Source organism: Lampetra planeri, chromosome 72 (genome assembly GCF_965212315.1).
Source record: "Lampetra planeri chromosome 72, kcLamPlan1.2.h2, whole genome shotgun sequence".
NCBI lineage: Eukaryota > Metazoa > Chordata > Hyperoartia > Petromyzontiformes > Petromyzontidae > Lampetra > Lampetra planeri.
In genome coordinates, this window is record NC_136177.1 from 3,161,349 (window position 1) to 3,183,258 (window position 21,910).

Genomic DNA, 21,910 nt, shown 5'->3' on the forward strand with positions numbered 1-21,910 from the left:
AAAGACCTCTTAATAGCTTTCATCGACCTCAAAGCATCCGACACCATCAACCGCGAGATACTCTGGCAGCAGCTCAAACTTGGGGTACTTCCCAAGTGTCAAAAAATTCTAATTCCAGAGTGGTGTTTGGTGAACTTCAATCAGAGCTCTTCAACGTTGAGGTCGGGGTCAAGCAAGGCTGTGTTCTGGCTCCAGAGATATTCAACATGCTCCTTGCTGCCATCACAAGCCTTGCACACAACTCCCTCAACGTGGTGGTCCACCTGTGCCAGACGGATTCAGCACATGGAAGACGACATCTCACAGTGGAGATGCGAGAGATGCACCCAGACACCCCCAGAGACACCAACGCACAGCTGGAATAACGCCATCCGAGACCCAACACACGTGTCCGATTTGCAGCAGTGTGCGGCTGTCGCATTGGCATCCACAGCCACATGAAGTGGAACATACGCCAAAAGTGCTAGCCCACCCACAAGAGGAGCAATCGTCATCTTTTTCTATGGACAGCCAAGAGAAAGAGAGGTCTAGTAACTATAGTAGCATTTACCGACTATACTAGTAACTGCGCATTTTAAAGGGGGGGGGGGGGGGGGGAGGACATCAGTAGGGGCAACAGGCAAGGCGCAAAGCACCAAAAAGCCTTCCAAACGAGCTAAAACGTGTATTCTTAGCCTGTGCTGCAAAGGTAGTTGTGCAGTCCGACTCGTCTCCCCATGCACGCTGTCCAGGATTATCTTCAGCCTGTGCTTTTGCAACAGTAACGGTGCAGTCTCCGGCTTGTCTTGATGCAGGCTGCTCTGCAGTTAAACTCAGCCCGTGCTGCCCATCTGCCTTCATCGTTTGGTTGCTGTTTAGAGCCGCAGCTCCTCCGTTTGTTTTGCACGCCACAATTTGTTTGTTTGGGAGGTTGTTTTTCTTGGCATTTTTTTCTCGTAAACAAAATGGCCACCAAGTCTTTAGCGCCACAACCTCCCGTCAACACCAAGAAACCGGTTTGCATTGCTCGAGGCAACCACGCATGTGCGCGTTGTGGCTCAGTTAAGATCAGTGTACATTTTAGTTTGATTTACCAAGTTTATATTTGACCAAGGATACAAACAAATAGCGAGTGTCAATTCGGGGGCTTGGTTTGTTAGCTTTGTGTGCCTTGTTGAAATGTCAACCCAAGTGTTGAAAGCGTTAAGGAAGTCGGACAAAATGACGTTCAAATGCAAAGAGGGAGTGCGTATATGAGTGCCATAGACATTAATATTACAAATGTTATCAGTTCAGGACAAAGTAATTTTATACTATGTTTCAGGCTATAGGTCAAGTAGGCAAGTGGTTCGTGTATTTTCTAATTTTAACAGGTACGACTTAGAAGGAACATTCAAATCACCCCCAAAAAAGAGCACTGGTTTATGCGTCATCATATGCACGTTATTATGCAGGAGTGAATAAGTCCAGGAGAAATGGTCTTTACAGGGCGTTCGTCCTTCAGTGCGAGAGAGTTTAGGAGAAACGCTATTCAAGTTTACTTTTCAGGTAGAATGGAGGCCATGTTCAGGGAGGGGGGGGGGGGTCAATGATTTCCAGGCCGTGTTTGATGCAAACGGTCTTGCTAACAGCCGAGTTTTCCAGGCACATGGTTTCACCCAGTTCCCAGAGTAAAAGCAGTTGACAGGAGACTCCGGGCTATCAGCATGTATGGTGGCCATGTCCAAGGAGTGAACCGAGTCGTGGCAGTGTTTCTCCAGCAATCACCCTAATGCAGCTAGAGACGGACACGTCGTCACTGAATCATAACCCAGGGGTCTGAAGCACCAAGACACTCGTGCACAAGGCCACAAAGATTGTCTAGTCAAGCCTCCGTAGCGTTGTGGGGTGGTTCTTTTCCAGGGGACGAGCACTTTTGACAATGTGGACAGATGCTTTGTAATGCCACAACCAAACCTTTACTTTAAGCTAGTTAACGTTCAGTATTCCGTTTCTCCCCCCTTGCCCCACATTCTTGATGTATCTTTGAAATACTTTATTGTGCGATGGGAAGTGTTCCTGGAACATGTATACTGTATGCATGTTTTAGGGGAAAATATTAACTAATTAAATAAAATTTGGATTCAGATTCTTTAAGCATGGCAAGGTGCTCTTGTTTGAAGAAGCCAATGGCCTAAACGTTGGTAGAAGTTGCTGCTATCGAGGGACCTGCCTTGGGGAAGAAACGGCCAAATGCAGCACTAATACTGCCTACATATTGCACATACAATCATCGTAAAAGGTCAGAACAGCAGTAGCGAATTTCAGCATTTTATTTTTTTTGACCACAATGGTCTGCAAAGGACATGCAAGTTGCAGCAAATACAAGTAGTCATCAATAGCTACTTTCGTCGAGCGCCACAGCCCAGCTCCTGCGCCTCCTGACGGCAATGGCAGCAGACAGGAGCGCAATGACGGCTGTGGCAATGACGAGGAGAATGGACAGGGTCCCAGCCGAGGCCCACGACGAAGAGGGAGCCTCCAGCAACATCAGAGCAGCGTCGTTAACAGAAGCGTCTTCAAAGAGCACGGGGCCCTGTAGCGACACCACGTGCTTTCCTACCACGCTGGAAGCGTCAGAGATGGCGTTGCGCTCTGGAACAAGAACAGAAATCGGTTGACGACTACCGGTGCATACAAAAGCACATATGCTGCAGGTAAAGTTCCCAAGAAAATTAAACGAGTAGGTCATATGGCATGCCATGGCTTGTCAAAAACCAGTCTGCATAGTCACAGCAAATGTGCTCTAAATAGAAACAATAACATAGCAACATTACCAGCAACATGAAAACCCCGTTGTCATCTGGGTAAACAAGCGCAAGATATTCAATAGAAGTCGCGGGAGTGCTCACGGTAGCGCCTGGTCTGTCCACACTGCCGATTGCACTCGGTGAGGAAGTTGGGGCTGGAGCTGTCGCACACCACGATAGAGCAGTGCAGGTAAACCTGTGGCAGACAGAATGCATCGCTTCGGTAAGTAAAGTTTCCCATGTTTTAGGTAGTCATTTTGCCCTCCCCAGTTGTACACAGTAAACGTAATCCCTCCATGGTGACCTGGTTTTTAATGGCGGAAAGAATCAGGCACTCACGAGGTCACGGGTGGTGCTGCGGTCAGAGTTCATGAAGGCGAAGGCCTGGAGTGCCAGACGCTTGTAGTGAGAAGGCAGTGGCAGGTCGGCGACACCAGGGAAGAACACACTGCAACAAGGAGACTGCACGGGGCAGCTGCACAGGAAAAAGTGCCGTTTACCCTCAATTCAAAGCAAGTGTCATGCATCGGATTGAATGCACGCATCTGTATTTGCAATCTGCAAGCAAGGATGAAGGCCAGCTTTACAGTCAAGGCATGCTCACGACCAGCAAGGCAGCCCAATCACCAATATGCAGTGCATCTGGCCAATGCAACCGTCACTGCATGTGGTCGGCCTTTTGTACAAACCACCAGCTCTGGGAGGCAGAGGGTGGCTGTTTTAACATCCAGAACATCAACCCAAGGAGCAGTGGCCATCGACATTTTGGATGTTACTGCAATCTTGCTTAAACAAGCCAGAACCTGATGTTCCACTTTTACACGAAATGTTGTCCTTGAAAGGAACGTAATTACACAACTCTGCACTATGGAGACCTCCTTTACCAGTGGCAAAATGTAGTAGGTTTTTACCCTTTCAACTGGTACAAAAACTGACACCTTTATACAAGGCATCATGTTTGCAATCACCACAACACAAGCAGTCAAAATGCAAACTAAAAACAACTCTGATGATGATGACCAGTTGAAAGGGTAAAAACCTATTACTATATTTTGCCACTGGTAAAGGAGGTCTCAGTGTAAATGCTTACCGAGCACTCAATACTCTGATAGTGCGCCGTCTTTGAGTTGTACGTTTTTTGGCGTCACCTGGTCCAACACCAATGGAGACTAGGCTCTAAGAAAAGCCGTCTCGGGTGTGGACCAATCAACTTCAAGGACAGTGCATATCAGAGTTTAACACGTAGGCTTTCGTGACCAATATTATTCATAATCGTTTTTTGGGTTTAGATCGCGTTATTTATAAGTGTCGTAACCCTCCACCACCCGACACGGCCAATCAGTAAAAAGTGTCACGTTGAAGCGTGAAACCGCAACATTTACAATTTGAGTAGCACGACGTTTCGCTGGTAATTGCATCCAGCATCATCGGGCAATTCGCCAGAATGGGGGAAGAGTTGTTTCTTTTTGTTTGCATTTTGACTGCTTGTGTTGTGGTTATTGTAAACATGATGCCTTGTGTAAAAGGTGTCAGTTTTTGTACCAGTTGAAAGGGTAAAACCCTACTACTACACAACTGCTTACGTGGGGGAAGAAAAAAAAAAGACAACCAATGCCTCGAACCAGGTTGCTTCTGCAGGCCCTGCTGTGGCAGTGAGAGGGTTTAGAGAGCACTACCCCCCCGCCCAGCCTCACCCATCCACCACAAGCTTCCACTGCGTGGGGTCGGTGGCATCTGTCGTGGGCGTGGCCCAGCAGTCCTTCAGGAAGAGCACCAGCGTGGGGTCAGAGCGGTGCAGCAGTGACGCCTGGACGTAGAGCGGCGTTCCCAGAAGCGTTACCAGCGGGTACTGCCAGGGCTGGTACGGCGTGGTGTAGGAGTTGTCTGGCAGCGTGCAGACATGGTCCACAAGGCATGTGGATTAGTGGTGTAAAGGTCCTGGTTAGAGCACATTGAACAAGGCAAAGCACAAAGCCTCTAAAACGTGCGCATTACTTTTGAATTGAACTAGGGGCCATTATCGCAACTTTGTCCTGGCATAGAAACCGTGGTTGATATTTCATTTGTATTTTTCATAATAAATGCTGTCACCATCACCTCCGCATGGTTGTCTACATACTGTATACAACGGTATCGCTAAATGTCTGTAGATGCTGCAACGGTCACGGTATCACACCGAGGGGTGGGAATCGGGTGCTAACAGTTGGCCAAGCTCTAGTCAATTGGTAACCAATGAAGCTATTGACAACCATTCGTTCAAAGGTGACATGGACAAATGAGGCTAAGAAAGCCAGTCCAATTTTCCTTTAAACAATGCCCTCAAGGAGACCGTTTTGGTTGATGGGTTGTGGAAAACGATTCATTTGGTAGAGCCATGGGAATTGAGGGCATTGTCATCCCTTTCAATGTCGGCCCCACACTACCATGGTTTCAGCTGGTCGCTGCTAGATTCAAAAACCACGGCAGAAATTAGCATTTTAAGTTACACGTGGTACCATGGAGAATGTGCAAGTCGTTTTATTCACTTATGGCTAATTATAAACTCCGTTGGCAGGTTCACAATATTCTGGCAGCACAGCCTAGAACAACGTCCATTTTTTGCGGTGGTTTGCAGTTGAAGTCCAGCAGCATTCAAAAAGCGCATGCAGCCTGCAATCAGTGGAAATTAAACCAGGGTTGAGCTGCTAGCTAAGCAATGGCCTAAACAATCATGACTTTCAGCTGGCTTCGAGTCAGAGCTAATACAGACCCAAGTCTTCCATGGGTAGAGCGACATCACAACCCGTGTTCAATGTGGCATTTGTCCACTCAGGTGGACAGGGTATCGGAGAGAGGAGTACTCACCAGTGAAGACCTGGAGCAGCAGGGAGAGGGGCCCAGTGGCCGTGGCTGGAGGCGGCGGTGGAAGAGTGCTCAACTGCACTCCAAGCTGCAGGTCTCCACTTCCAAGGAAGCGGCATTGAAGAGCCATCCTGGTAAACAGACACCACCAGCCAATGGCATGCACAACGCCCTCACGGCAGCAAGAGATTGCAGGAGCGACACAGTAGACCGATAGGGTGTTTTGCAGACGTACCAGTGAAGGGACCACCTTGGTTAAGACCGTGTTTACATTAGCCACAAGCTATATTCCTACTACTTCAAGATGTTAAAGATCCTGTGACGAGGAAAAGTCGCCCTTGTGCGTTTAATGTCCCAATCTAATAATTAAATCGTTGAATATGGAAGCACAGATTGGTCACAGTTCTGCTGGCATATGCTGCAAATATTTAATTTCGCAGAGACCGTGGCCATTGATGGGGGTGGGTCTCCTCTGCAAGACTCATGCTTGACCCTCATGAGCACAGCACTTGCAGTGCTTACTTGTATGTGGACGACTTGGTGATGGCGACGCTTCCATCGACGCAGAGCTCCCGCTCGGAGACCAACATTATCTCATACACGAGCTCCTGCCCACTCCACTGGACACACCAAAAACGATAATGCCATTGAGCGATCAAGTAGAAGAATAAGTGGTACTGGCCAGGAGTCCAAATTGCTCAAAATTAGCTACAAATTATATATTAAGATCCCCCTAAATTCTGGTTTAGCACTAGATTAATTTGACACTCAATCATAAAGTGACCCTGCTGTTCTTTATCAACTCGTGCATGATTGTGCTCTGCACATCAAGGAGTTGTGCATCAGGAAGGATCCCGATGCAGCAGTTCAACAAGGTCAAGCAACAACCATCAGGATGTGGGCAGGGCAAAGCAGAGTGTAGGAGCCCATTACCTGCACAGTGGCACCACACGCTGCCATGGGTACGTCAAAGACTGCAAGGTCTGCAGACACCAGCACGGGGCTGCACTGCGCACCGCTACCGCCAGTCAGGTGCACGGTGCTCAGGTCCAGCGGTGGAGACGTTAAGTTCCGAGACACGGGCACCACAAAGCGCCCATCTGTGGTGCACACTGGGTGGAGCATGGTGGGAGGGTAATGGAGAGTTCGGTGAATCACGAAAGATGCCCCATGTAGCCCGTGGTGATGCAACAAGTTCAGGGAACCAGCACAGCAGGATGCTACCGTGCCAACATAGAACCTCAAAGCAAGAGCCTAGTTTAGGTAGTGAATTATGGAACCTCTGGTTTGAGTCCGCTACGTACCAGCTTCATTGTAGAAGCAGCGGCGTAGAGTGGGGTCGTAGCAGCAGCCACTCTGTGCACAGACGTCCGCGCTCGGGACACTCTGCACAGAGTTGCATGGGAAGTTCCTGCTCTGACCAGAGCACGTGGCGATCTCTAAAAACAGCAGGAGCACAATAGGTCATCGTACAAAACCCCACACGTACTTAAATACAAGTCAACGTTTGAGCCACGTGTCAAGTATGAGAATGAGTGTTACGTGGCACATGACCAAATCACTCGGGCAATGCACCCACTCCCAGAAGCGGAGCAGGGTTGAGTGTACAGTATAGATGACAAACACGTTGCTCACTGGCTGTAAAAGGCCATGGCAGTTACATCACAATTTGTTGCATTGAAGGTTAGTGCCACTCAACTTTTCCAACAAGGAGCAGCGTGGTGAAGCATGGTCAAATTAACCCTCAAGACCTAGGACAGCACTCATCAGGAGTGCATTAGGAAAACGCGTTGATACGGTGCAACTACTGGAATCAGCCACTGGGAAAAATTGCATCGGAAAATGATTCAAGCAGCAAGTTTGTCCAGTAAAAACGAAGGGCATGAAACGCAAGTGCACAATTGCAAAAGCACCCAGAGAGATGATCTAGGTCGATACAAAAATGCAGCCGTTGACCGAGCAGACCCATTCTAGAGCACCAAGTCACAGGTAGTGCAGTCTGTGGGTCCGATTAGCAGAGTCAAATCAATGGTACTCACCTCCAGCCCTCGCAGATCTTAGGTTTTCGGGGCAGTCGATGGTGAAAGCCCAGACGAGCCCATTCAGCCCCTGCCGCATCTCCTGCAGCTCCACCTGGATCTTCCTCCTGTCGTCCTGGTGAAATCAGCAGCCCTCAAAATCAGACTCGGGGCCAGTGCTCCAGGAAGGCTCAAAACAAATCCGCAGATTTCGTGCATTCGACATTGTTGGGCGAGGCCAGGCTAATGACAAGTAAATCTGTCAAATAGGAAACCCGCCACCACCTGCCACCCAAATTAAGACAGGCAGACCCGCACGTGGGGGAGGGGTTGCATTCCTGGGTCCGAAATCACTTTGCCAGGTTAACCCTTGTTATTGTACAAACGGATGCTGCGCTGCTCCGTGTGTAATACAGTTTCCATATTCAGCTTGCCACAAAACCGCCATTACTCTTCCCACACACATAGCACTCACAAATTACCACCCTTCACAAGACTTTCATGTCTTCTGCAAGCAACCTCAAGTAGTGCACATATTTCTGGCACAAAGCTCGTATGTTGGTTAGGTCTGCCACTTGCATTTTGCTGCTGTAGATCATACATGTCCAAGTCCTGTGTGCAATATTTTTGTGACATCTACGTTGGTCTCTTAGAAGCCAGCTTGGATAGCAACCTTCCTGTAGCAATGCATTGTGCCGTTTATTCTATAACAAGCAAACTGCTCGGATGTCCTTCTTTGCATTGAATAGTATCGCGAATGCTGCATCCATTAGCAGGCGTGAAATACACAAACTGAATGCTTGTTTTGCCGAGTAAGTTTGGCGATGTAAGAGTTAAAAACTTTCACACATTGCCTTCAAGGTGGCCACTTTGATGACATGGACATCTAGATGGCAAATGCTTTACCGTTAAGCACAGGAGGAGAACAATTATGCTGGAGATAAGACTGACGAGACGGAGACTAAAGACAAAAAAGCAATGCAATGAGGCAAGGCCATAGGCAAGAAAGGATACTTAGGATTGGCTTAAAGAGTAATGTAGCGACATGGCATACTACAATGAACAAGAGCACAAATGGCAAGTGCAAACCAAGGTAAATATGATAAAAAGACAAAGATGGCAAGATCTTGACAAGACATAAGGAATGAGCATTGCATCGATTGTCCAGGGATACCAGTCAAGAGAAAGAGGTGCTGTATAAACTAGAATTAAAGTCACTACCACCGAGAGACGATCGAAATAACATATTGCAGGAATAAATTGAAAAAGCAATGGAAACCATCTGAAAACAAATTCCAGTGGACGGCATGAGCAAAAAAAAAAAAAATCTTGGAAGGAACAAAAAAAATAAATGCACGAGCTAAGCAAACGTGGAGGGGAAAATACCAGAGTAGACAAAATCAAATTCGATTCTGGCCAGACAACATCGGTGGGTGCGTGATGGCCGATCGATTATGGATTGCGAAACATCAATTTCGCTACTACCACAGCAGTCCCAGCGGGTACTAGCATCGACGCAAGTCAACGGTCTCCTCGTGTTCACCTCCACGCGCACGTGGCAGGCATCACCAGCAGCGGTGAAGTGGAGCGCAGCACCGTCCCTCGCGATGGAGAAGCCGCACTCCCCCTGCACAGACTCCACATCCACGGCCTCATTCCGCACCGCTGGAGACATCAAAAACAAAATTAGAAAAACCTGCATTTGGATGGATTGCGCACCACAAGTTCATGTGGGTAGCGTGACTGCATGGAGAACAAAGTATGGTGCCAGCGTCAATTCGAATAGCAAGTCTCCAGGAAACAGGATCCTCAATACACCGTTGGAATTACGGTACTCCCAAACCTGCACAACGACCTCGTCTAATAGTTGCTAGTAAATAAGGCTGCGTGTCGGATTTAGCGACAAGATCTCCCAAGTCGTCAACGGAGGACTCGTGGGAAATGCAGACAATGCGAGGAGAGAATCCATGTCTGACAGGAGTCACCAGGTTCAGTTTACAACGGAAGTCACGACCTTGCATGAAATGTTCCAACGAATGGGAGAGCCCATTGTGCAGACAAGCAAGAGGTGGTATTGGTAAGGAATTCAACCGTCTAGTAAACACACGCAATTATCCTATGGAAGAAAAGATTTGATTATTGTTGTCTGCTGTATTAGACTAGTGGAAATGAACCCTGACGCCAATACAGTATCATCCTTTGAATCCCAGATAAAATTTCCCATCGTTCATGCGAATTACGTTCCACACAGCGTTAACCAAAAAAAAAAACCTAAAATCGACACCGAATAAGAGAAATTGAGGTTAGAGGACATCGAAAGCGAAGCAGTTGGGACCAAACTGGCCAGAGAATCTCATCCTCGAATCAATTTGATAGCATCTATGAGAAGCGTCATATATTCAATCATACAATGGATCAAGATGTCAATTATGTCATCACGATTTAAGTGAAAGCTCGTCGACTCACTCCGTACAAAGACACGGTAGTCACTGTGGGAGGGGCTGCTCCATCCCACAGAAAAACCCAGGGTGGAAGAGATGCATTGCTTCAGCAGACCTGGGGGAGGCAGTTCAGAAGTTGAGACGTCAACATTAACACCTTATGGAGCAATTAAAAAACAGCCCGCGACGGTTGCTGGGAGGGCGCACGTCAGTTCCTTCACTTTTCTGTGCGCACAAGTATGTAAGGTGTTGTGTGTTGTTCTTATTTGGCGCAAATTCAAAAGGCAGGTGCACGACTGGACAGTATGGACCTCACACCAGGGATCGTCAGCCTGCAGTTTCGAAGCCGCTGGTTGAAACATGATATTTTGGTAGTAGACCCCTGCATTAGACTCTTGAAATTGTAGTAGAAAGTTGCCAAGGTAGAGCCTGATATGCAAATTATCAACGCGAATGCACAGTTCGTTGTTATTATAATGGAAAGGAACACGGTCATGATGATTTTGCACGCGAGTGTTGCGTATAGTCGTGCACAGTCAAATGTTGTACAACTCACTATTTTAAGTAAAGTTGCAAGGGCCGTGCCAATCAGTCACCAGCCATATTTTTCGAAAGCGTTATTATCGTAAAAAGGAACGTGCAAGGGAGAGTTAATGTCCCCGAACGCCCCCTTTTCCATGCGCTGGAGGATTATTAATGATCCACGTGCCGGCCTATGCCCAACGGCAGCCATCACGTCGCGTCACGTGACCGCTCCAACCGCAGGCACACAACAAATTCACCCCCCCTCCACCTCGTCCAGGCAGCGCTCATGTTGGTATCTCGTGTCGCCGATGACGCTTTTCCAGTTCACCGAGAGACGCCGCCATTAGTCTTGTGCATGGCGGTGTCCATACACATGATAGTGGTATTGAGAGAATGCGCGATGTGGTTTGCATGTGGCGACAGCAGCAGCAGCGCCCCCTACCTCTCGGCTCCCCCAGCGTCCGCGGTCCCAGCGACTGTCGAAGCCTCGCGTGGACGGAGCCCAGGCAGAGGAAGCTGCGGGAAGTACGAGACACGTGACCGCCAAGACGAGAGAACGCATGGGGAGGAGAGAGAGGCAAACACCGCACCCCCCCCCCCCCACAAAAAAATAATTGGCCCTGTAGCGATTTTAGGAAGGGCCTATTCAAGGCCAGCACGGTGCACGAAGGAATTGGTGTAAACAGCGCCACGCAAAGCCATCTTTGGAACCCCACCACCCACAATGGGGCAAGCAAGACATTTCAGGACCGCATTTCCACATTTTTATCTCAATGCATTTCTCCATGCAGGTCAGTTACCCAAAGCGATATGGAAACGCCCTCTCTTACAAACGTACACAAGACTTCATTATCCAGAGCTATTGAGGAACATCCCTGAACACCACTCAGCACGCCCCTCCGCCTCCTCACCTGGTCAGGAGCAGGAGAAGAACTCGCAGAGCCGCCATCGTAAAACAAATCATCAGCTGCGTCGCTTCCCTTAGGCCATGGACCCCTTTTATATGGAGAGCCCTCAGCGATCCCGATCCAGATTGGATCAGATCCACCCACGCATTGTCTTATCAGCGAGATTTTATCAGAGCAGATCCACTCACTCATTGTCTCATCAGTAGAGGTTTGCACGATCTCGGCGCACGTGCATGGATAGGAGCTGCACCGCAAATCACGCGGCACGTACGCAGGAGGAGTTAATTGGTTAATTACTGACACTGAATGAGGCCGCGCGCAGATAAAAGCCCCGAGTCGGGACAGTAGCTGCGTTGGCTCTGCTGGTGCCGTGCTAAGTCTCGGTTTTTTGTTGTCCTTGCGATGGAGATCACGAGGGCTTTGTTTTCGGTCTTGGGGTTGTTATGTCTTGCCTCTGGTGAGTGGAGTTTGGTCGAAAGATGCTTTTACAAACCTGTTTATTTGTCGGTCAATGCAACTGCCGTGTTTACTAATGTGAGCATCATAATATACCCGTACTAACGATGGGTTTGGTAGTGTGGCGTGGTGGTTAATTTACTGTTCTATATACCTGAACACGAATTTGCGTCCTGGTAATGTTAACATTGGCGACAAGTGTCTAGACCTGGGGCTTTGCCATAATTCAGCCCGTACTGATCTGTATGGTCAAACTGACGACCGCAATGTGCGAGACTTGATCCAGTAGTGGATTACCAAAACGTATTCTTAACCTGTCGTAACGCGTGTAATACATTTATTGAGGTGCTACTGGGTAATTCGAACTCTTGCATTAGCAGCTCCGTGTGGATGATTGACTCGAGGCTCTGATACTTTCTACTGCTTCACTGACCACCTGTGTCACTTTGGGCAACTCTCGCGTCTCGTCCCGTGCGGCACCGCCAGCTGCAGTGGCCACCTCCGCCACGGTGAGTGTGGTGTGTGACGAGGCGACGCTCACGCTGACCGTGAGCAGGGACCTGTTTGGCACGGGTCACCTGGCCCAAGCGAGTGACCTGTCCCTGGGAGTGCCAGCCTGCCCCGTCACTGGGAGCGACGCCCTTGCTGGGACGGTGACCTTCCTCTACGCACTGGAAAGCTGTGGCAGCAGCCTCCAGGTAACTGGCTGCTAATGCTGCTGTAACATAATCTGCGCAATCCAACTGCGTTGTTTTTGCCGAGTATAGATGCAGAAGAATTACAATTCCGCATTCGAGTCAAGCCAGACTTCTTCAATAACAGCGGGGTTTATCGCTTTGAAGTCCCCTTAGTATTTGTAGATCGGTCATTGCATTATTATGTTAAGGTCTGTTCTGGTTGACCAGTCGTACATTATAGCGTTTTTAATCTTCCAAAATACATTTGGAAACTGCATCTGTCATGGTTGGTGTGGGTGTGTTTTTTTATGGTGGACATGAACTAGGTGAATTATATAAACCAAGGAACTGCTGCATTGGGTCTTTCACCAAGGTGTTTGAGCTTTTTTTTTATTCCGCTAGTATTGCAATAAGTAATAAACCCCACGTCTTCCTCCCTTCTTAGATGAGTGCAGAGCTGCTGTCTTACGAGAACTACGTCTACTACCGCCCCACGTCCAACACGGGCATTATCCGCACAAACTACGTCGCCGTGCCGGTCGTTTGCCGCTATCCCAGGCGAGTTCACCAGCAGTCTCTGGTTGACATTTGTTTAATTTAGAAGTCCAGCTAAACTGTTTACAATTCTACCACTGTCTTTAAAAATTACGTGCCGTTTCGTGTGCTTTAGCTTTGCGAGGCCTGAATTGCAATAAAGCCAATGTCAGCGAGTTAATCCACCGATGGAAAGTCTCCCTGTGCTGTCTGTCGTGGGGGTTTTTAGTGTCAACTTTACTGATGGGTTCACATCAAACGCCTGTCGTGGCTTGTCTCGAACATCCAGCCTTGCAAGTGTCTGAAGTAGTGCATGCATTGCATACTGTGTGAACCACGGTCCCCTTAATTATACTCCATTCCCCCAATTCTTCTACTTTCTCTTATTTGGCCCTCGTCGGGTAAAAGTCTTGCAAGTTGCGATCTTAAATATACTCTGAAAATATGATTCTGTATCTCTTTGCTTGTCTATTCGTTGTAAGATGTTAACGACATTGCAATAATAATCTGGGCACTAATTGGTGCAGTTGAGCATCACCCACCTCTGCTCTTTTATAGAGACTGTGCCTGATCTCTTCCTGACTGCAGGAAGGGGAACGTGTCCAGCGATGCCATCAAACCCACATGGATCCCCTTCAGCAGCGCCAAGGTTATGCAGCAGCAGCTGAGCTTCACGCTGAGGCTCATGACCGGTCAGTGGTGATGTGAGGACGTTGATTGCCTATTATGCACATGGCTACTACCAGGATGGCAATTTAGACTATAAACCCTTCAATATGTGTGCTTGGTATTGAAGAATAGGCCAGATATATGCCTGAGGTCCCTAAACTTTATCTGAGGTTAAAAATAGGTTTACCCCTTTTTTTTCTGGCACCACAACTGTGCTGTTTAGATGTTAAAACGCCAAACTGAACTTTTTTTACAAGGAATCGTGTCTACATTAACCACTAATTGTGGTCAGAATGCAAACAAAACAACTGATAATATATGCATTGTCTTTGAAACTGATTGGTCCACACCAGACGGCTTTCTGTCGAGACAAAAGACTGTCTCTGGTTTCCACCAAATGCGTTTCAAAGATATATTATCAGTTTTACTGGTAGGAACGAAGTGAACCAGCCTCCAATAGATTAGTCCGTCCGTCCGTCTGATGTCCGATTAGGTGTAGCAACATCGCCCCCTACTGCAAACACTTGCCAGGACCCCACAAAAACCTTTAGACTCAGTGGGGCTTTCCTGGCTAAACAAGTGTAATAATACATTATGTTTATATTCTTTGGTTATTCGTTCCTACCAGCCCACCCAGCAGGGTCCTGTTTTATTTGCATTCTGACCACAAATGTTGTGGTTAATGCAGATATGATTGATTTGTAAAACGTTTCAGTTTGCTGTTTTAACATCTTAACACCTGTTGCCAGAAAAAAGGGAAACCTATTCTCATTTTGGTACTGGCAAAGGAGGTCCCATGATTTATCTGGTTTTCTTCCACAAGCAGTGGCGTGAGCAAGCACTTTCCTGGCTGCGCTTTTAGTCTGCACTCGGCCTTGGCAATTGTGTTTTGAAGATGTCTAATTGTGTTTTCTTTTATGAAGACGACTGGAGTGGCGCGACCTTCCACCGTATACCAGCTGGGCCAGACTCTGCATATCGAGGCGAGCGTGCAGACACTGAACCACGTTCCACTCCGGATCTTCGTGGTCAGCTGCTTTGCAACCCCGGTTCTGGACAAGAACTCTCCCATCAGCTACCAGATAATTTCTAACGCTGGATGAGATTTTTCTCTTAATCCCACCTAATGCATGTTTATGCTCCTTGTCTTAAAGGTGACATTCCACTGCTTGATTATATAACAGAGCCTGACCTTGGAATGCCGCTGAATCTTGCTCTGATGGTTAAGCCTGACCAGGTGTATGGTTAATGATTTTTATCATGTGGTGTCTGTGTACATTACTGATGAGAGATGTGGTCAATGTGCGTCATTGGTGACTGATTTGGTTTGCGAGTGGGAGGGGCCCCTTAAGAGGTGGGCTTGGCGCACCCTCTGTGCCGTATTATACAGTGGAAGAGGAGTACTACATCTCCTAGAGCTGGCCTTCTGCTGGCCTGCCCTATGTAAAGTCACGTGTCGTACATCTACGGTGCCTGTGCAGGTGTCTGGTGGATGGCAAAGTCTCGTATGATGCTCACCTCACTTCTGGCTTCCTGCTCCGGCAAAGTGACAACGTCCTTCGCTTCTTCATAGATTCCTTCCGCTTCCTTGCGACGTTGACCAACAGTGGCGATCAGGTGATCTACTGTCATGCAGGCCTCTACAGAAACCATCTTTAGCCACGTGGTAGGCAGTGTGGTTGAGTAAGAACCATCTTCCTCTTCTCGGTCCAGGTTTTCGTCTTCTGCCAGCTGAAGGTTGCAGATGTTGCTACATCTCCAACGGCTGTCAATAAAGCTTGCACCTACAGCCCCTCGGCTGCATACAGGTTGGTCTGCTTCCTTGTATTGCTCAGCAATTTGTTTTTCAGTGTCTTCCATCCAATAGCTCGATCCATGCCTTGCATGTTGGCTACATATTATTGCATGCCTGTGTGCTTAACTAATATCCCTGAGACCTGACTTTGGTTTCTAGCTGCAACTGGTATTACAACATTTCCTGTGCAGTCTCACGGGTCTTTTCTTGTTTAGATGTATTCAGGTGATTATTGGTCATAGCCTGCACTTGTCTTGAGTTTAGCAACAAGTGTAGCGGCCTGCAAACGACGTCTGTCATTCGTTTGAGCTCCTTTTGAAAAATCTCAGCCTCGTAGCCAGAGTTCAAATCTCACTCGTGGCTAGTGTCGGCGCATCAACCGAGCCTCGCCTTCGTAGATTTTTTTTTTTTTTCCTCAAGCTGATCACCAGGGCTGGTGTGTAACAACCTTGGAAGTGGTCCTGGTCACAGACTTTCCCTTCATGCTACAAATACTTTCAGTACTTTCCTATAATGCTCTGACTCTACAGGTCGGGTGCCGTCATACAGTTAAACACAACTACGCCCAGAATTGTATTCCTGGCCACTGCTCCCATCGAGTGGTATTGTCGCCATCGCTGTGGTCGACCGTGGTGCTGGCCAAATGGTACATCGCTGTACGTTGCTTTCCCTGAACGAGTGCTCAATCGGCACTTTGCTCAAATGTGTACGGATACGAGTAAGCATTGCCTGTGTAACTACAGACGACGTTTGTGTGCAATGCAGGTGGGTCTCTGCTGATGGCTCGGACTCGATGTGCAGCTGCTGCGAGTCCACGTGCCCCAGTGGAAGAAGGCGCAGGGATGTGGCAGCAGTGACTGGTGAGTACAACCGTCGTATTCAGCCATTTAGTCTTGTACAGAAAACCCTTGAATATCAAGGCAGTTACGTTCTTGGAAAGTGTCAGAAAAGCCAAACTGCGACATTCACTATGGTAAGCCTTGCCTAAATAATGGTGTTAGGTATGTGGCACTCAGGAATGGAGGCATCGCGATTGAAATAAGTAATGTGCCAACTAAACTAAATAGAAATAATTTCGATTTAAAGCTTTTGTGACTGCAGGTGTAGGGGTGTTAGAGAGAGAGCCCGTTATGCATGGCAGCCTATGGTAAACAAACACAGTAGGCGGGGCTACATGTGTGCACGAGCAGGTGCCCTCTGCGACGTCCGCGCCAGACACCCTGGGGGGTCGATTCGGTCATTATGATCCCCCGGGGCCCCACCCCTCAGGGAGGGGTTGGGTATAAAAGGGGAATGTATCGAAGGGCTCGGGAGTGTTGTGTTAGCTAAGAAGAGAAGACGGAAGACGTCCTAGATAGAGCCCTGGTCTCCCCCTGGCACGCCGTCCTTATCAGGACCGCGCAGGCTCGAGCCAGTGGTGTGGTACCAGAGCCAGAGCCCGTGCTGGTCTGGACTCTGGGTACCGGGCCCGACTGACCAGTGTCGGGCCAAGATAGCCTCCCCTAGCCCATTAGAGGAGGACTCAGAGGCAGGCTAGGGTTAGCCTAGAGGTGTGTCCTCAGATAGACGGGTGAGGGGGCCGATACCCCCTCAGTGTGTATGTCACAACGTGTGGTGTTAAATAAACAAGTGTGCCTCCAACTCCGGTGTGAACGAGTCATAAGCGTTACTACACAGGGATTCATATTCTTGGTTTTTTCGGTAAAGTCACGTAGAAGGAAAATACAAAAATTATCATGACGTTTGGATTGCAACACAAGCAATCATCATCAGGTGTGTGTGGGCTTAAGCCTGGGCATTCGCTGCATTACAAATGTGGTCCTCTCACTCAGGACCGTCGTATGCGGTCGAAGATGTGATGCTGGGCCCCATCGTGATTGCCAAGCCCTTCTCAGATGGTGCTGAGCCAAGCAGCCCTGCAAAACAGCAGCAGCCACGGGTTTCTACATCTGCATCCAAAGGTAAAGCTACCAGATTCTTTCATGGCACATTTTTTCCAGTCTCGGTTAAAAGCTATTTGTCATACTTTGATACTGGCAAAAAGGTCCCATGATGTATCTGCTCGCCCAGGGATATAAATGCTCTGATGCATGGATTGTCGTTGTACTGTTTGCCTTTTCGCGTTTTCTGGTTTGACTCGGACTAGCCCATAAAGAAGGTTGTCTGGTGTAGACCAATCCGTTTCAAAAATGATACCTATATAAAAGAAGCATGTTCACCAAAAGTACGTGCGGTTAATGCAGACCTAATTTAAAACCAGGACATCCATGAGGCAATGACGCTTTAAGGTTGACCTCTCATGAATTGGCAGTCTGTAATACTTAATCTCTATACGGAACTTTTTGCAGTTTGGGGAGGAAGCAATTTGTTTATGGAAGTCTGGTTTCTTACTCCTTTGAAAGGGCCTATGACATCCAACTACAACCCCCTTCCCCAATAACAAGTTGAAAAGGTACAAAACACGGATATTACAGCAGTGCCCTAAAAGGTATGACCAACAAATATTGCCATGATCCTTCTTAAATGTGCTTTGGTCGTCAGATGTAAATATGTTTAACATACCTAATGATATTTGTGATTTATTTTTAATAACATAACATGTGTGACGTGCTGAACTAAAGCCATCCACCAGTGTTAAATGGCAAACCTTGGTGAGTGACAAATTTGAACAGTACGTCTTTCACAACTTGACCAAATACTTGGATAGGTCAAATGCCCCCACAACTTCCAGCATGTGGAAACCCTAGCTTTATGGCTCCGCAGTTACTCACCAGCCCTTTCTCTCAATTGTTGTTTTACAGGTGCTGCTCCCGTCCTTGGTCTGGCAGTGGCTGCGCTGGTGATGGCTGTCGCAGCAAGCGCCACGGTGGCTTTGTTTGTTTCGAAGAGGCGTCACACGACTCCTTCAAAGGGATTGGAAACGAGCTTCTGATCTTCAGTTGCTTTGCTTAAGTTGTGATAAATAAAACTCTGGTGCATTACTACTTGTCTTGTGGGGTCGTTGCTTGGCGTTTCGAGCACTTTGTGTAACTACACCATAGCCCAGTTCATGAGGGTGAGCATGGAAACAATTGTGGTCTCCAATTCATGCGTGCCAGGACTAGTAGGATGTACCTAATAATGGCAAATGGGTTTTTTAAACCTTCCCAATTGTCCAAGCTGGCAGTCGTTGTTGTCCATGTACAATGGAGCAGTTGAACAATTTCAAGTAAGAAATCTATTCCTATGTCACTTTAATCTTCCATAAAAATGGCCCCAGAAGTTTTTAACCGTGGCAGGAATTGGGCATTGTTGGTACATTACAAAGACGGATAATGTGCAACAACCGTGCAAAAAAAATAGGCGCATTTAATACTGTACTTAAGCTGGTTGGAGTTTTACATGTGGAAATTTATTTCCAGAGTGCCCACAGCCTTAAATCAAAATATTACCGGTAGGAACAACAGTTCCACACTTCCCACCAGGGATTGGTGATCTGTCTTGCATAGCCACGCCCTCGATTTGTATTTCATAAAGTGCTTCGGGCGGGCTCGGCACCGCGTGACGCGCCGCCCAACGCCGCTTGCGCCGCGTGACACGGATCGCACGAATGCTCTGTCCAACCAAACTCCTACCTGCACACTCCGAAGGAACGCGTTTAGTCATCCTCGGGATGTGAGCTCAGAAGCTCTGTCCATTGGATGCATGTCAAAGTTACAACAACCAACAATACAAGCTATGGGAGTGCATAGTATCTTGAAGGTACATAAATTACACTATACAAAGTATATACGTTCAAATAGCATGAATACACCAAATCCCATGCTTGTGCAAATTGGCCCCAGATCAGAGTTTTGTGGTGGTGCTTGTGTGGTTGTGCAAGGTGGAGTTGAACTGGGGGTGCGGGCTAAAGTAGTGCAGCGTTTGTGGTACCTAGCTTTACAACCGTTGCATTTGATAGACTTTGCATTGACGTTCTTGCCACAGCCGCCACAGAGGAAAAACGGGCCTGGATTCAATTCAAAGTACCCAGCAATTATCAAAAGCCAGCTCCAGTATGCTGGGAGGCCTGGGCTTGGCTGGTGAAAAAACAGGAAAGTGCGAGTGGTGATGTTGCCATTTGCAAGTGCTTTCATAGTACTTGGTCTCTCCACTTTGAACAAGCGGTAACACTGGAGAGACTGCATGTGCAAGGAGTTATTTTCATAAGTGGGGCGTGTGATTCTTCCAGTTGACAAATGTAGTCTTTCGTGCTATGATGTGAAAGTCTGGAGCAGGTAATGTTGAGGTCTCATTACCGTGCCACGTTTATACCCCCAAAGAGTCTCCTACGGACGAGGAGATGTTTGCCACATAGATCATTAACAAAAAGCTTGTCATCTCATGAAGTTTTGCAAAATCTAGGCAGAGCCAGAAGGCCTGGGGATATGTTTGTACCGTGACCAGGGCACCTTGGGCAGCCTGGTGAGACCTCCATGAATAAATTTTTCCTCATTCGTCAGGTATGCTGGTGTGTGAATTTAAACTTAGAGAGTCTTAAGTGAGAGCTCTTGGAGCAACTCTTGGGGCTCGCCAGATCTGTCCATATCTCTGCGGTATAATCTCATGGGGCACAAACATGTCAATTTAACCCTTTGGTGCTTAAAATCAGTCAATGATTGGATAAACTAAAGCCCCAAGCTTCTTAACGAGGGATGTATTTATGGCATGTCTAATCTGAAAGTCTCTGAAATTGAGAGTGGGGATATTATATCATCCGCAAGCTTTTGAAAGACATCACCCTCCCGTTTGCATGTGTAGTGACATAAGAAGGGAGGAGCTGCTGGGGGCTCTGGGACCCTGGGCGGGCCAGGCGCTTAAGCCTCTTGGCGCCAGGCGTTGGGTTCCCAGGCGCTTAAGCATCTTGGCGCCGCCAACGGGGGGGGGGGGCCTGTGTGTGCTCTGTGGGATGTCTGGTGGCGCACACGGACCCACCCCTCGTTGGACTAGGCATAAAAGGGGAGCTCCCTGGACAATCAGGGCCAGTCGTAGCTCAAGACCCAAGACACAAGACCAGCCATCTGAGGACCCTGGGATGTTGTGAGAGCCAGTGGTGGGACTCTGGAACTCCCGACTCTACGACCTTGTGAGGGCGAGTTCCAGAGCGTAGCCAGAGTAGAGTATCTAGGCTGTGTACCTAGGCTGTGTACCTAGGCTGTAACAGAGTATCAGGAGTGTCAGGACTGTTGGAGAGTTGGAGTGTAGGATTGTAATATAGAAGTTACCTCTACAAGTGTCTCCGGAACCCGTTACATTTGGCGTCAGAAGTGGCAATGGAGACAAGAAGTAAGCCACGTACCTTCAGTCCTGACGGCGATGTCGAGGAGCAAGCGGCGACGGGGCAGCCAACTCGGGCTGAGCAGCCGTCCACCACACCTGCCGATCCTCCTCCAGCGTCGGGAGGAGCAATGGGGTAAACGTTGCTTCGCCTCACTGAGCTGCTCCACGCCACCGTCTCCATCCTGGACGACATGCATCGCTCACAGGCGGAGACAGGAGGGAGAGAGGTGGCGCAGCGGCCGCGCCATTCCGCCGGCTCCAACACAAGCTGTTCCCGCCGCAAATACATCCGGGTGTGTCGTCACTTCTGCCGGGGGAGCAATGACCGCTGGGAGCGACGTGACTTCCGGGCCCAGCGTGGGCCAACCAAACGATGCCGCGTCATCAGCGCTGCATCCCTCACCGCCGGGTGACAGCTGTTTGCAACCAAACAACGCCGCGTCATCAGCGCTGCGTCCCTCACCGCCGGGTGACAGCTGTCTGCAACCTAGCAACGCCGCGTCATCAGCGCTGTGTCCCTCACCGCCGGGTGACAGCTGTCTGCAACCTAGCAACGCCGCGTCATCAGCGCTGTGTCCCTCACCGCCGAGTGACAGCGCTGCGAACGCGAAGCCAGCTTCAGCCGGGTTGCCAGGCAACGAGCGCGGGGCTCACATCCAGCAACGCCTGCCGGACCTCAAGGCATTTTCTTCAGAGGGAAGTGAGTGGGCAGCGTTCGAACGCCGGTTCGTCTCTCTTATAGAGACGTCCAGCTGGTCGGAGTATGAAGCGCTCCAGGGCCTCCCGGCCATGCTCGACGACGACTCCCTCGCAGCACTCCTTGCGGTGCCACGGGCGAAACGTGCCACGCTCACGGATGCCCTTCATCAGATGCGGCTGATTTATGGACCCCCGTCCGAAGCACGTCACCGCTTCGATGCGAGGAGGAAGAAGGCCTCCGAGTCGGCGATGGGGTACCGCAGCGCGCTGCTGGCCATGGC

The 21,910-nt window shown here is 48.7% G+C and overlaps 1 protein-coding gene and 1 pseudogene across 2 annotated transcripts; one reads left to right on the forward strand and one right to left on the reverse strand.

Annotated features, from left to right (window-relative positions):
* Positions 1-2,276: 2,276 nt before the first annotated feature.
* On the reverse strand, positions 2,277-11,631 carry LOC144737586 (zona pellucida sperm-binding protein 4-like). Its single transcript, XM_078620343.1, has 13 exons — positions 11,505-11,631; positions 11,036-11,109; positions 10,094-10,183; positions 9,171-9,292; positions 7,649-7,763; positions 6,914-7,048; positions 6,543-6,721; positions 6,132-6,229; positions 5,613-5,740; positions 4,463-4,652; positions 3,108-3,243; positions 2,871-2,964; positions 2,277-2,613 (listed from the first exon to the last, which is right to left on the reverse strand). Exons 1-13 carry the CDS (start codon positions 11,555-11,557, stop codon positions 2,354-2,356), a joined length of 1,674 nt encoding a protein of 557 aa, XP_078476469.1. The 5' UTR covers positions 11,558-11,631; the 3' UTR covers positions 2,277-2,353.
* A 185-nt stretch (positions 11,632-11,816) lies between these two features.
* Positions 11,817-18,613, forward strand: LOC144737622 (zona pellucida sperm-binding protein 3-like; annotated as a pseudogene). Its single transcript, XR_013589040.1, has 10 exons — positions 11,817-11,958; positions 12,444-12,655; positions 13,080-13,196; positions 13,761-13,872; positions 14,771-14,935; positions 15,318-15,454; positions 15,551-15,645; positions 16,398-16,492; positions 17,465-17,593; positions 18,434-18,613. The product of XR_013589040.1 is annotated as a zona pellucida sperm-binding protein 3-like (transcript).
* Positions 18,614-21,910: the final 3,297 nt, after the last annotated feature.

Coding starts and splice junctions, on each gene's coding strand:
- LOC144737586 (XM_078620343.1), bottom strand. CDS start 11,557: ATGATTTGTTTTACGATGGCGGCTCTGCGAGTTCTTCTCCTGCTCCTG. Junction 4,653..5,612: donor GCTGCTCCAGGTCTTCACTG/GTGAGTACTCCT, acceptor GCACGCTGCCAG/ACAACTCCTACACCACGCCG. Junction 3,244..4,462: donor TGGAAGCTTGTGGTGGATGG/GTGAGGCTGGGC, acceptor TTTCCTGTGCAG/CTGCCCCGTGCAGTCTCCTT.